The following is a 14,959-nucleotide window of genomic DNA, read 5'->3' on the forward strand; positions in this document are numbered from 1 at the left end:
GTGGTGACCAGGTCGCTTCTGAAAAAACAAGTTAATAACCTCAGTGGGCCTTTTCCTGGTAGCATGGGATGGTTTAGTTCTATGGGCATGTGTCTGGGTGATTTGTTTACCCGTTTTGTAATTTGAACAACTGTCACGTTTTTGTACCGATTGTTTGTTGCTGTAACGAAACAGGTGGACTTCTCCGCAAGTCTGGCTGTCGCCTGATGAAGCTGGTTGTAATCACTGGCGAAACGTCGTACTCCGATTGTAAATGTTGTGGCTTGGCTCTCCAACACACAACCGGTGGTGCTGTACTAGTATACTACACTATACACTACACTCTACACTACATTATACACTACACTTTACACTACATTATACACTACACTATACACTAGTGCTGTATTAGTGCTCTACTAGTATACTACACTATACACTACACTATACACTACACTATACACTACAATACATTACACTATACACTACTATACTCTATACACTACACTGTACACTACACTATACACTACTATACACTACTATACACTACACTATACACTACACTATACACTACACTATACACTACACTATACACTACAATACATTACACTATACACTACTATACACTACACTACACACTACACTATATACTAGTGCTGTACTAGTAACGAATTGGCATGTTCTGTTTACGTGACAACCCTCACTAGTTGGCTGTGTCGGGTGGTGGCGGGTTTAACGACACATTTATATATTTACGCGATCTAACCCAAAACACCTCTATTATGGATGATATTCGTCGCGAAAGCCTCCTAAGTGTTAAACTGATTCTTACTCCGTCCCCCCCCTCACTGGACACCCGTGAGAGAAAGAGCTTCGTAGCTTTTCGGATTCCTCCTGCGACATAAATAAAGATTCTGATTCTGGTGGCATTGGCCAATTCGTTCCGAATCGTAGAGATGATTATTTAGATGATTGGTCCACACCCGAGACAGCTTTCCTTAGAGCCTAGTCTCACATGGTGTTGGACCAGATGACGCCAAAAGGTGCACAACTCAAAGACAATGCACCATCAGAGTATGAGAGCTCGGGGTAAAGCATTTACATCATTGGTACCTCATTTGGCAGTAAAAAATATGATAATTGTTTTTTTACCCTTTTATCTGGCAACAAAACTGACACCTTTTTTTACGAGGAGTCATGTTTGCATAGACCACAATACCTGCAGTCATAATGCAAACAAAAAACACACCTCTGATAATGTACGCACTGGCAAATGAGGTTCCAATGGTGTGAGAGAAGATCATTTAGATGATCATAAATAAACACAAAATAAAAAGAGCCTGTACACCACGGACGTGCCACGTAACAGTTACGCACAACAATTATACTAAATATACTAATCACAATTATGTTTGAAAATTGCTCGTAGGATCAGGAGACTTACTTTACGATCAGGATCTGAGTTAGATGCCGGGGAGTGCCGCGGGGAGAGGGGGGGCCCTTGCGTTTCTTGGGGTGCTTATTCCTTTTTTAAATCCTTTATATTAAGTTCGCTTGCGTGCTTGCTTGCTTAGGACCGTGCAAATCTTTCGGTCGTTTTTTAACCCACTTCCCGTGATCCAATCGAGCTGACATTTTGCACACAGACTCGTTGTGCGTGACAATGCATTTTCGTGAAAAAATGTTTCCAAAATTTTACACGGTTTTGGGGAAAATAAATAAATATTTAATTCCCAATTGCTTAATGCTGCCAGACAATCATCTGACCCATAGGCGGCAGCCATCTCAAGCCACAGGACGAGAGGACTCTAGCCGCCCCGATGCCACGCATATAAAGGATTTTTTTTCTTTACCGAGTCTGCCCGTGCCTTCTCTGTGCGCCAGTTGGTTTGGCTTTTCGGCGTCCGACTGCTACACAGCAAGGACGTCTCAAGAGCCCGCGGCCCCCACTCACCCACCCACCGACCCCCCCCACCCCGCCGATCCGCACTCACGCTCTGTGCGGCTCGTACTTTCGCAACACGCACGGAGCGGGAAGCGAGGAGTCTTATTCGCCGCATCACGCGAAGAACGATGGAAGCGACGGCGTGTGACTCCGACCCCCCCGCCCCCCCCCCACAGTGGCAGCTGCCCCTGTGCGGTGTGCCCAGCGCACCAGGGGACTCTGCGATTTTGAACGAATTGGCCAATGCCACCAGAATCAGAATCTTTACTTATACCGCAGGAGGAATCCGAAAAGCTACGAAGCTCTTTCTCTCACGGGTGTCCAGTGAGGGGGGGGGGGCGGAGTAAGAATCAGTTTAACACGTAGGAGGCTTTCGCGACCAATATCATCCATAATAGAGGTGTTTTGGGTTAGATCGCGTAAATATATAAATGTGTCGTTAAAACCCGCCACCACCCGACACAGCCAACTAGTGAGGGTTGTCACGTAAACAGAACGTGGCGAGAAACGAGTCCCAAAATTTCGAGCCTTCTAGTGAGGGCCCCCCCCCTACCCCACACACACCGTGAGGGCCCCCCCCGCCCCAGCCCGCACCCCCTCCCCCCCCGGTGTTGGCCGTACCTTTCCTGCGGGCGGCCTCGGCGTTCTCGGGCCTCCGGTTCACCGTCACCACCTTGAGCGCCAGGCTGTTGCCTCCGTGCCGGATCATCTGCACCACGTGGCGGTGGCCGGCCTTCACCACGTTCTCCCCGTTCACCTGGCACGCACGCGGCAGGGTGGCAGGGTGGCAGGGTGGCAGGGTGGCACGCGGTGAGGAGGGTGGCACGCACGCGGCAGGGTGGCAGGGTGGCAGGGTGGCACGCGGTGAGGAGGGTGGCACGCACGCGGCAGGGTGGCAGGGTGGCAGGGTGGCACGCAGGTGAGGAGGGTGGCACGCACGCGGCAGGGTGGCAGGGTGGCAGGGTGGCACGCGGTGAGGAGGGTGGCACGCACGCGGCAGGGTGGCAGGGTGGCAGGGTGGCACGCGGTGAGGAGGGTGGCACGCACGCGGCAGGGTGGCAGGGTGGCACGCGGTGAGGAGGGTGGCACGCACGCGGCAGGGCGGCAGGGTGGCACGCGGTGAGGAGGGTGGCACGCACGCGGCAGGGTGGCAGGGTGGCAGGGTGGCACGCGGTGAGGAGGGTGGCACGCACGCGGCAGGGTGGCAGGGTGGCAGGGTGGCACGCGGTGAGGAGGGTGGCACGCACGCGGCAGGGTGGCAGGGTGGCAGGGTGGCACGCGGTGAGGAGGGTGGCACGCACGCGGCAGGGTGGCAGGGTGGCAGGGTGGCACGCGGTGAGGAGGGTGGCACGCACGCGGCAGGGTGGCAGGGTGGCACGCGGTGAGGAGGGTGGCACGCACGCGGCAGGGTGGCAGGGTGGCAGGGTGGCACGCAGTGAGGAGGGTGGCACGCACGCGGCAGGGTGGCAGGGTGGCAGGGTGGCACGCGGTGAGGAGGGTGGCACGCACGCGGCAGGGTGGCAGGGTGGCAGGGTGGCACGCGGTGAGGAGGGTGGCACGCACGCGGCAGGGTGGCAGGGTGGCAGGGTGGCACGCGGTGAGGAGGGTGGCACGCACGCGGCAGGGTGGCAGGGTGGCACGCGGTGAGGAGGGTGGCACGCACGCGGCAGGGCGGCAGGGTGGCAGAGTGGCAGGGTGGCACGCAGGTGAGGAGGGTGGCACGCACGCGGCAGGGTGGCAGGGTGGCAGGGTGGCAGGGTGGCACGCGGTGAGGAGGGTGGCACGCACGCGGCAGGGTGGCAGGGTGGCAGGGTGGCAGGGTGGCACGCGGTGAGGAGGGTGGCACGCACGCGGCAGGGTGGCAGGGTGGCAGAGTGGCAGGGTGGCACGCAGGTGAGGAGGGTGGCACGCACGCGGCAGGGTGGCAGGGTGGCAGGGTGGCAGGGTGGCACGCGGTGAGGAGGGTGGCACGCATGCGGCAGGGTGGCAGGGTGGCAGGGTGGCAGGGTGGCAGGGTGGCACGCAGGTGAGGAGGGCGGCACGCAGGTGAGGAGGGCGGTTACGGATTGGGGGGGCAGGGTGACTCTATTACATAGAAGAAAGAAGACAAAGATCCACCCCCCCCGCCCGCCCACATAGCCGGCAACAGACCGCTGCTGGGGCAAGCGCTCTGAGAGTAGCCGGCAGCGATGAAGGCCGTCGGCAACGGCGTTGGCCGTGAGCGGGAATCCAACTCGGGTCGCCGGGTTCGTAAGCACGGCGGCGCTGACTGCTGCGCCACCGCTCCCCGCATACACACACACGCTCGCACTCACGCAAACACGCACGCATGCATACACGCGCACACACACGCACGCACGCACGCACACACGCACGCTCGCACACACGCACACAAACACACACGCACACACGCACGCACAAACTCAAAAGCTCCCCAGCTCGCCTTGATAACCACTGGGATGGGGGTATTGTGTTTAGTTCGTTGTCCTTCCCCCGCACCTCCGATTAGCGCGGTCGGCTACGTACGGTGCGAAAGAAGTTCGACGTACTGTTAGCGAGCACCCATTACGGCCAACGTGCCACGCAAGCCGGAGATTTGTGCCCCCCTCACCCGCCACCGTCGGCCACGAACCACCGAGGCAATAAACAACCCCGCGCAATTGCGCCGCCGATTTGCGCTTCTGCGCTAAATTAATTACCCAACCAATGGCTCGTGACCGCCGGGAGGCACGGAGCTCATCGGAGGGCACGCTCGTTAGCGCGACGGTAATTGCCGCCGTGGTGCGAGCAGCCCGCCCCCCCCCATACACGCGAGATAAAAAATGCAACGGGAGTCGGCGTCGGATCAAGCGTAAGAGATGATTTGATTACGTTTTATTTTTATTATTTTATTACTTCCCTTCTACGTGACTTTACCGAAAGAACCAACAAGAAGCGTAAGAGAGTCGACAAAGATGACCCTCCGCCACCCCCCCCCCCCTCGTCACCGCGTAGCCTGCGACGGAGCGTCGGGCAAGTGCTGCCCTGGGTCGCAGCGCCGATGAAGGCTACCGGCACCGCAGCGCAGGGTGGGGGGTGGGGTGGCCAGCGCCACGCCCGGCCGCCTTTGTCTCCCCTTAACTAACCCACCCGCCGCACCAGGTGGTTCATTTGAGGCCGAGTCGACCTAGGGGAGGCCCGGGGAACGGATCCGGGTCGGCATTTGTCACCGGTGCTGGTGGCCGTGAGCGTGGGAATCGAACTCGGGTGGATGGGTTGGGAGCGCGCTAACCGCTGCACCACCACTCCCCACAGCACACAAAGACAAAGATCCCCCGTGTAACCTGCAACAGAGTGTCGGGGCAAGTGCTGTTAGCGCTGCACCACTGCACACACACAAAGACAAAGATCTCCCGTGTAGCCTGCAACAGAGTGTCGGGGCAAGTGCTGTTAGCGCAGCACCACAGCACACACACAAAGACAAAGATCCCCCGTGTAGCCTGCATCAGTGTCGGGGCAAGTGCTGTTAGCGCTGCACCACTGCACACACACAAAGACAAAGATCTCCCGTGTAGCCTGCATCAGTGTCGGGGCAAGTGCTGTTAGCGCTGCACCACAGCACACACACAAAGACAAAGATCTCCCGTGTAGCCTGCATCAGTGTCGGGGCAAGTGCTGTTAGCGCTGCACCACTGCACACACACAAAGACAAAGATCTCCCGGATAGCCTGCAACAGAGTGTCGGGGCAAGTGCTGTTAGCGCTGCACCACTGCACACACACAAAGACAAAGATCTCCCGTGTAGCCTGCAACAGAGTGTCGGGGCAAGTGCTGTTAGCGCTGCACCACTGCACACACACAAAGACAAAGATCTCCCGTGTAGCCTGCAACAGACTGTCTGGACAAAGCAGCGCCTATGAGAGCCGGCACGGCGCACGAGGGGGGTGGGGTGGGGGAGGGTGGCCAGCGCCACGCACGCCTGGCCGCACTTTTGTCTCCCCGGTGACTCCTGCCCCAACTCCTCCCTCCCCGCCGCTAGCGTCGCTCGGGACGGCCTACTACGGCCTACTACGGCGGCCTAAGACGACTCCACCGGCTGGGGCCGCGTGTCTCGGCCCACGACGATGACGGCGGATGACTCGACTAGGCTCTAAGGAAAGCTGTCTCGACTGCAAGGGCAGTGCATACATTATCAGATTTCGATTTAAAGCTTTCATCACTGCAGGGATTCATCTTCTTGGTTCTTTCGGTAAAGTCACGTAGAAGGGAAATAATGAAATAAAAATAATAAAACATCATTATTTTATAAAGTTTTATTTTTATTATTTTATTTTTTCCCTTCTACGTGACTTTACCGAAAGAACCAAGATACATTATCAGAGTTATGTTTTTTGTTTGCATTACGACTGCAGGTATTGTGGTCTATGCAAAACATGACTACCTTGTAAAAAAAGGTGTCAGTTTTGTTGCCAGATAAAAGGGTAAAAAAACAATTATCATCCCAAACAAACTCATAATGCACGGGCATTTCCCATAAATATGCTAAATTCCTCTTGATATGCAAATTATTTTGTCAAGGCGCACTTCTTCCCCCTCCTACCCAGCTTAAATAGACGCTCCAAGCTTGCTGGTGTTTCATTCTTCACCTGAGGACGGCTGCTTGCGTTGTGGCCGAAACGTCGTGAGAATTATTTTATTATGTTTTATTGTTATTATTTTATTACTTCCCTTCTACGTGACTTTACCGAAAGAACCAAGATATCATATTTTTCTACTGGCAAATGAGGTTCCAATGGCGACGGACGACACCACCACCAGCGACGGCCGTGCACATCTCTCTCTCCTCTCCGCGTCGTCTCTCACCTCTCTCTCCTCTCTCTCCTCTCTCTCGTCTCTCTCGTCTCTCACCTCAAGCAGGAAGTCGCCCATCTTGAGTCCGGCGCGGAAGGCGACGCCGTCCTCATCCACCGACTCGAGGTACTGCAGCGCCGGGAAGGCGACGCTTGGCGTGAAGTCCTCGATGGGCACGTCCGCTGCTCCAGGAGGGGGAATGCGTCAAATTAAACCGCCGCTCAAGGAGGAGCTGAGCGAGAGGCGAGCCGGGTTTTCGGAGGCGGCCACTTAGGCTGTACAACCGTTTACTTTTGCCGTAGTTGCCCATTTTCAGGTGGAAAAAAAGCTTTTTTTGTCCATTTTCAGGTGGAAAAAAGGTTTTTTTGTCCATTTTCAGGTGGGGAAAAAAACTTTTTTGTCCATTTTCAGGTGGAAAAAAAGCTTTTTTGTCCATTTTCAGGTGGAAAAAAAAGCTTTTTTTGTCCATTTTCAGGTGGAAAAAAAGCTTTTTTTGTCCATTTTCAGGTGGAAAAAAAAGCTTTTTTTGTCCATTTTCAGGTGGAAAAAAAGCTTTTTTTGTCCATTTTCAGGTGGAAAAAAAAGCTTTTTTTGTCCATTTTCAGGTGGAAAAAAAGCTTTTTTTGCCCATTTTCAGGTGGAAAAAAAGCTTTTTTTGTCCATTTTCAGGTGGAAAAAAGGTTTTTTTGTCCATTTTCAGGTGGGGAAAAAAACTTTTTTGTCCATTTTCAGGTGGAAAAAAAGCTTTTTTGTCCATTTTCAGGTGGAAAAAAAAGCTTTTTTTGTCCATTTTCAGGTGGAAAAAAAGCTTTTTTTGTCCATTTTCAGGTGGAAAAAAAAGCTTTTTTTGTCCATTTTCAGGTGGAAAAAAAGCTTTTTTTGTCCATTTTCAGGTGGAAAAAAAAGCTTTTTTTGTCCATTTTCAGGTGGAAAAAAAGCTTTTTTTGTCCATTTTCAGGTGGAAAAAAAAGCTTTTTTTGTCCATTTTCAGGTGGAAAAAAAGCTTTTTTGTCCATTTTCAGGTGGAAAAAAAAGCTTTTTTTGTCCATTTTCAGGTGGAAAAAAAGCTTTTTTGGTCCATTTTCAGGTGGAAAAAAGCTTTTTTTGTTCATTTTCAGGTGGGAAAAAAGCTTTTTTTGTCCATTTTCAGGTGGGAAAAAAGATTTTTTTGTCCATTTTCAGGTGGAAAAAAAGCTTGTTTTCACCTGAAGAAGGACGTTTGTGTTGCGCCCGAAACATCGTGATTTATTTTATTTTCTACCTACGTGACTTTACCGAAAGAACCAAAGAGTATGGATTCCTGCAGTCACGAAAGCTTCAAATCAAGATTGCCGTAGTTGTTTAACGCGTAGTCGGAGGCTTTCGCGAACAATATCCATCCATAAGAGGTTTTTTTCTTGGGTTAGAACGCGTAAATATATAAACGTGTCGTTAAATCCGCCACCACCCGACACAGCCAACTAGTAAAGGTTGTCACGTAAACAGGACGTGCCGATTCGTTACTGGTACAGCACTAGTGTATAGTGTAGTGTATAGTGTAGTGTATAGTGTAGTGTATAGTGTAGTGTATAGTGTAGTGTATAGTGTAGTGTATAGTGTAGTGTATAGTGTAGTGTATAGTGTAGTATACTAGTACAGCACGACGGTTGTGTGTTGGAGAGCAAATCTACAACAATCTGAGTACGACGTTTCGCCAGTAATTACAACCGGCATCATCAGGCGACGATGGGGACGATGGGCGACGTCATAGACGAGACGATGGGGACGACGGTGATGATGGCGATGATGGGAACGATGGCGACGATGGTGACGACGGCGATGATGGCGATGATGGGAACGATGGTGATGATGGCGATGATGGTGACGATGGCGACGATGGTGACGATGGCGATGATGGTGATGAAGGCGACGATGGTGACGATGGTGACGATGGTGACGATGGCAACGATGGTGATGATGGCGATGATGGGGACGATGGCGATGATAGCGATGATGGTGACGATGGCGACGATAGTGACGATGGTGATGATGGTGATGATGGCGATGTTGGTGACGATGACGATGATAGTGATGATTGTGACAATGGTGATGATGATAGCGATGATGGTGACAATGCTGATGATGGTGACGATGGTGATAATGGTGACGATGGTGATGATGGCGACGATGGTGATGATGGTGACGATGGCGATGATGGTGACGATTGTGACAATGGCGACGATGGTGATGATGGCGACGATTGTGACGATGGTGACGATGGTGACGATGATAGTGACAATGGGGTGTCTACCTTTCGCGCCACGCAACACGAATCCGAAGCCGTCGCTGTCGCGCTTCTGCAGCACCACAGTGCGCTCTTCAATCACGAACTCGCTGCGCCGACAACGGGGAGGAGGAGGAGGAAGATTTTACAATCGCCCCCCCATTGCCCCCCCACCCGCACCTCACAATCCCCCCCTGACCCCCACCCCCCCAGCGCGTGCGTTGAGTCCGTGCCACGCGCCACCGACGCGCGGATCTTCGGCTTCGGCCTCAAAACGCCGTCAGCGTCCCCACTCCCTGGGGCCGCAAGCAGTGCGTGGGGGGGGGGTAAAAAAATAAATAAAAAAATAAAAAAACCTCACTCGGACGGCGGGGAAAGCTCGTGCAGCCGCGTTCGCTCGACACGACGTCCGACGTTTCGCTTCCGCGAGCTACAGGCTCCCCCCCTCCCGCACCGTGGTCTCAAACACTGACAAAGAACCCCCCGCAACAGCCGCCGACGGACTGTCGGGGGGAGGCAAGTGCTGTTGGCGAGCAGCGTCCTATGAAGGCCGGCACGGCGCACGAGGTGGTGGGGGGTGGGGGGGGGTGTGGGTGGCCAGCACCACGCCCGACCGCCTTTGTCTCCCCCAGCGCCGTTGGTTTAACACATCGCACCAGGCACTCGTTTAAGGCCGAGTCGACCTAGGGGAGGCGGCGCACGATCGAATCCGGGACGTGAGCAGGAATCGAACTCGGGCCGGCGGGTTCGTAGCGCCGCGCGCCAACCCATCACGCTGCCCGCTACCCGCACGCACGCACACAAAGATCCCCCGTGTAGCCTTAACAGACTGTATGGGCAAGTGCTGTTAGCGAGCAGCACCTATGAAGGCCCGAACGGTACACGAACGAGGGGGTGGGTGGCCAGCACCACGCCCGACCGCCTTTGTCTCCCCAGTGGCGATGTTTACGCACCGCACCAGGTACTCATTTAAGGCTGAGTCGACCTAGGGGAGGCCCAGCACCGGTTCAGATAATCGTCACTGGTGTTGGCCGTGAGCGGGAATCGAACCCGGGTCGCCAGGTTCATAGCGCAGCGCGCTAACCGCTACACCACCGCTCCCCATACGCACACACACATACATACACGCGCGCGTATGCGCTCACACGGACGAACTTGCGCGCCAACGTGCGGATCACTCGCCTGGCGAACACAGACTCACCTGGAGGAGCTGACGCTGTTGTAGGAGCTGACCGTGTAGTGCCTGAAGAGTCTCTTAGACCTGTCCTCCCTTGTTTCTGCAAGGAGGCGAAACACAAACACGCTGGCACCTGCCACACGAACGTGGAATGTCCGCTTCGTAACAAGCGGGGGGGGGACGGGGGGACTTTAAAAGGACGTGGCGAAGGGCCCGCTGCCTGAAAAATCAACGATTACGTCTCTACTCTTAGGTTTTTTCGGTAAAGTCACGTAGGTAAAAATTTAAATTAATAAAAGTAATATAAAAATCACGACGTTTCGGAGGCAACACAAGCTTCCGTCTTCAGGTGGAACCGTCACAGCACGATTGCTGTATCAAGTAAGAGTCTTACTTGCTGTATCAAGTAAGAGTCTTACTTGATACAGAAATCGTGCTGTGACAGTTCCACCTGAAGACGGAAGCTTGTGTTGCCTCCGAAACGTCGTGATTTTTATTTTATTTTACTTTTATTAATTTTATTTTTTACCTACGTGACTTTACCGAAAAAGCCTAAGAGTATGAATCCTTGCAGTCACGGAAGCTTCACATCTAGAATTACGTCTCTCTCTCTCGACGGGCTCAAGCCTCCAGTAAAACACGTGACTCCCGTGTGGCCACGCCCACTCTGAACCCCTCCGCCCCTCTCCCCTCTGCCACCGCCCACTCTGAAAACAGACTCCTCCTGCCACCTCCCCACTCCTCCTCCTCCTCCTCCCTCCCTCCGTTCTCCTCCCCACTCCTCCTCCTCCCACCTCCTCCCTCGTCCTCCAACCTCCCATCTCCTCCTCCCTCCCTCCCAACTCCTCCCACCTCCTCCCTCCTCTCCACTCCTCCCCACTCCTTCTCCCTCCTCCATCCATCCTCCTCCCTCCTCCTACATCCTCCCACCCTCCGTCCTCCTCCCACCTCCTCCCTCCCACCTCCTCCCCACTCCTCCTCCCTCCCTCCTACCGGATGGCGACCCGCAGAGTGCCCACCTCCTAACCGCGGCCACAACCACCGCGCTTAGCAGCAGCGTGCACGCGGCCCCCGAAGCGGTCGCTGACCCCGAGAGCCCTCGTTCTTGTGCGTCCGCACGTGCGCGTGAGTGCACGTGTGTGCACGCGCGTGTCTGCGTGAGTGCACATGTGTGCACGCGCGTGTGTCTGCGTGCGTGCACGTGTGTGCGTGTGCGCGTCCTTGTGGCGTGGTTGCCGGCCACCCTCCGGCCTCGTGCGCCGTGCCGGCCTTCGTAGGTGCTGCTACTCCGCTAACAGCACTCGTCCCAACAGTCTGTTACAGGCTACACGTGCGTGTAGCGTGTGCGTGTCTGTGTGCGCGTGAGTGTCTGCGTGCGTGCGCGTGAGTGTCTGTGTGAGTGTGCGTGTGTGTCTGTGTGCGTGTGTCTGTGTGCGTGCATGCGTGTGTTTGTGTGCGTGTGTCTGTGTGTGTCTGTGTGCGTGAGTGTCTGTGTGCGTGCGTGCGTGCGCGTGAGTGCGCGCCCACCTGGGGGGGTTTCCGCCGTCCTCATCTGCACCTCCTGCACGCAGTCGGCCGGGAACCAGCCCGTGCGTCCGTGCACACAGCCCTCCCAGTACCCGGCCTCCCCCACGCTCAGCACTGCGCGCACGAGACGGGTCGGACGTGGACAAATCCTGAGCGCGCGGGGAGAGCGATGCCGGCGACGGGAGCCGCGGCGGTGGCGGGCCTGGCGGTCGCGGGGGTTTCACGGTTCCAACTCCTGTGGCCGCCCCCGGTCAACGCTGCGGTTGGTGCGAATTCACCGTAACGCTGGCAACGCGCCGGACGTGAGAGACGTGGCGACGCCGTTGGCTAGGGTAATCACGGTCCAAAATTTGCCACGCTTTGAAAAGTTACACCGCAAGCTGCTCAAATTGGGATTACGCACAAAGACAAAGATCCCCCCCCCGTAGCAGACTGTAGGGGCAAGTGCTGTTAGCGAGCAGCACCTATGAAGGCCGGAACGGCACACGAGGGGGTGGGTGGCCAGCACCACGCCCGGCCGCCTTTGTCTCCCCAGTGACGATGTTTACACATCGCACCTGGCACTCATTTGATGGGGGGGAGGCCTAGGACCGGTTCAGATAATCGTCACTGGGTGTTGGTGTGTGCGCGAGCGGGAATTGAACTCGGGTCGCCGGGTTCGTGGTGCAGCGCAGTGCTAACCGCTGCGCCACCGCTCCCCCAAATAGGGATCGCGCGCACACACACACACACAGAGGCGGCGGAAATCACCGGCCCGCCCCTTGAGGACCGACGCCCCCAGGGCACTCCTGCAAATGAAAAGCACCGTGGTCTCTGGAGCTCCCATGGCCGGGCCTGCATTGAATTAGCTGCCTCGTAGAGTTATGAGAATCTCGACGATCGCCGTAATCCGCCGTGTGGACGCGGGCGCCACCACGGCACGCGCGCAAAGTCCCCGCTCGTTCGCTGCGGGCGACGGCAGCGGCACGGTTCGGCTTCCGCGGTGGGAAAACGTGGCCCTGGTGTGGCCCTGGTGTGGCCCTGGTGCGGCTTGGTTGTACCAGTGGAAAAATCCCTGTCATCCACCCACCAAACCCCATCCATCCACCAAACCCCACCCACACACCCACCCACCCACCACTCACCCACCCACTCACCCACCACACCCCACCACCCATCCCCACCATGCTCACCCACCCACCACACCCCACCACCCACCCACGCACCCACCATGCTCACCCACCCACCCACCCACCATGCTCACCCACCCACCCACCACACCCCACCACCCACCCACGCACCCACCACGCTCATCCACCCACCACGCTCACCCACCCACCCACACACGTACCCACCATGCTCACCCACCCACCCACCACACCCCACCACCCACCCACGTACCCACCCACCCACCCACCACACCCGCCCTCCCACCGTACCTTGCACCTGCTCCCCGGCGGCGAGTGCGATCTCCCCGTGGGAGTGCGGCTGGTACGACCGCACGGCCACGAAGGTGCGGCCCGGCACGGCGCTGTACAGCCTCCGCTTGGCCGCCGCCGCCGCGGCACTGAGACGGGGAGACGAAGGCACAGACACGGAGAGACGGAGGCACTGAGATGGAGAGACGGAAACACTGAGACGGAGAGACGGAGACACAGACACGGAGAGATGGAGACACTGAGATGGAGAGACGGAGACACTGAGATGGAGAGACGAAAACACTGAGACGGAGAGACGGAGACACACTGAGACGGAGAGACGGAGACACAGACACGGAGAGATGGAGACACTGAGACGGAGAGACGGAGACACAGACACGGAGAGATGGAGACACTGAGATGGAGAGACGGAGACACTGAGATGGAGAGACGGAAACACTGAGACGGAGAGACGGAGACAAAGACACGGAGAGACGGAGACACAGACACGGAGAGATGGAGACACTGAGATGGAGAGACGGAAACACTGAGACGGAGAGACGGAGACACAGACACGGAGAGACGGAGACACTGAGACGGAGAGACGGAGACACTGAGATGGAGAGACGGAAACACTGAGACGGAGAGACGGAGACACAGACACGGAGAGACGGAGGCACTGAGACGGAGAGACGGAGACACTGAGACGGAGAGACGGAGGCACTGAGACGGAGAGACGGAGACACAGACACGGAGAGACCGAGACACTGAGACGGAGAGATGGAGACACAGACACGGAGAGACGGAGGCACAGACACGGAGAGACGGAGGCACAGACACGGAGAGACGGAGGCACTGAGACGAAGAGACGGAGACACTGAGACGAAGAGACGGAGACACTGAGACGGAGAGACGGAGACACTGAGACGGAGAGACGGAGACACAGACACGGAGAGACGGAGGCTCAGACACGGAGACAGAGAAACGGCACTGCGGTGATCCGCACGGATTTTCTCTGCAGAATAAACCGCGAAAGTTTGAACCCTTTATGGCAATAACACGGATCGTGCGTTAAGGTGTTCGAACACCAAACAGAGAAACCTTTTTTTGGTTTAACACGTAGAAGGCTTTCGCGACCAATCATCCATAAGGTGTTTTTTTGGGGGGTTAGATCGCCACGTAAATATATAAATGTGCCGTTAAACCCCGCCACCACCCGACATGGCCAACTAGTAAGGGTTGTCACGTCAACAGAACGTGGCCAATTCGTCACTAGTGCAGCACAAGTGTGTAGTGTAGTGTGTAGTATAGTGTATAGCGTAGTGCTGTACTAGTATACTACACTATACACTACACTATACACTACTATACACGACACTATACACGACACTACTATACACTACACTATACACTATTATAGACTACACTACACTATACACTACACTCCTATAGACTACACTACTATACACTACACTATACACTACACTATACACTATTATAGACTACACTACACTATACACTACACTCCTATAGACTACACTACTATACACTACACTATACACTACACTATACACTACTAAACACTACTATACACTACACTATACACTACACTATACACTACACTATTATACACTACACTATACACTACTATACACTACACTATACACTACACTATACACTACACTATACACTACACTATAATTGTAAATGTTGTAGTGGGGTTTACTCTCCAACACACAACCAGCGTGGTGCTGAACCAGTAACGAATTGGCCACGTTCTGTTGACGGCTTTCGCGACACATTGATATTTACGCGATCCAACCCCCCAAAAAAGAACTCTA

General features: G+C 55.1%; 1 protein-coding gene across 1 annotated transcript in view; it reads right to left on the reverse strand.

The window, feature by feature from the left end:
• LOC144951879 (SH3 and multiple ankyrin repeat domains protein 3-like) overlaps positions 1 to 14,959 on the reverse strand; it is a 125,165-nt gene that overhangs the window by 20,690 nt on the left and 89,516 nt on the right. Inside the window, exons 12-17 of the mRNA XM_078882228.1 lie at positions 13,140 to 13,267; positions 11,722 to 11,835; positions 10,219 to 10,294; positions 9,045 to 9,127; positions 6,812 to 6,936; positions 2,546 to 2,681 (exon numbers count right to left, since the gene is read on the reverse strand). Of these exons, the coding sequence (XP_078738354.1) occupies positions 2,546 to 2,681; positions 6,812 to 6,936; positions 9,045 to 9,127; positions 10,219 to 10,294; positions 11,722 to 11,835; positions 13,140 to 13,267 (662 nt within the window). The remainder of the gene's footprint in view (positions 1 to 2,545; positions 2,682 to 6,811; positions 6,937 to 9,044; positions 9,128 to 10,218; positions 10,295 to 11,721; positions 11,836 to 13,139; positions 13,268 to 14,959) is intronic.

This window comes from Lampetra fluviatilis, chromosome 64 (genome assembly GCF_964198595.1).
Source record: "Lampetra fluviatilis chromosome 64, kcLamFluv1.1, whole genome shotgun sequence".
NCBI lineage: Eukaryota > Metazoa > Chordata > Hyperoartia > Petromyzontiformes > Petromyzontidae > Lampetra > Lampetra fluviatilis.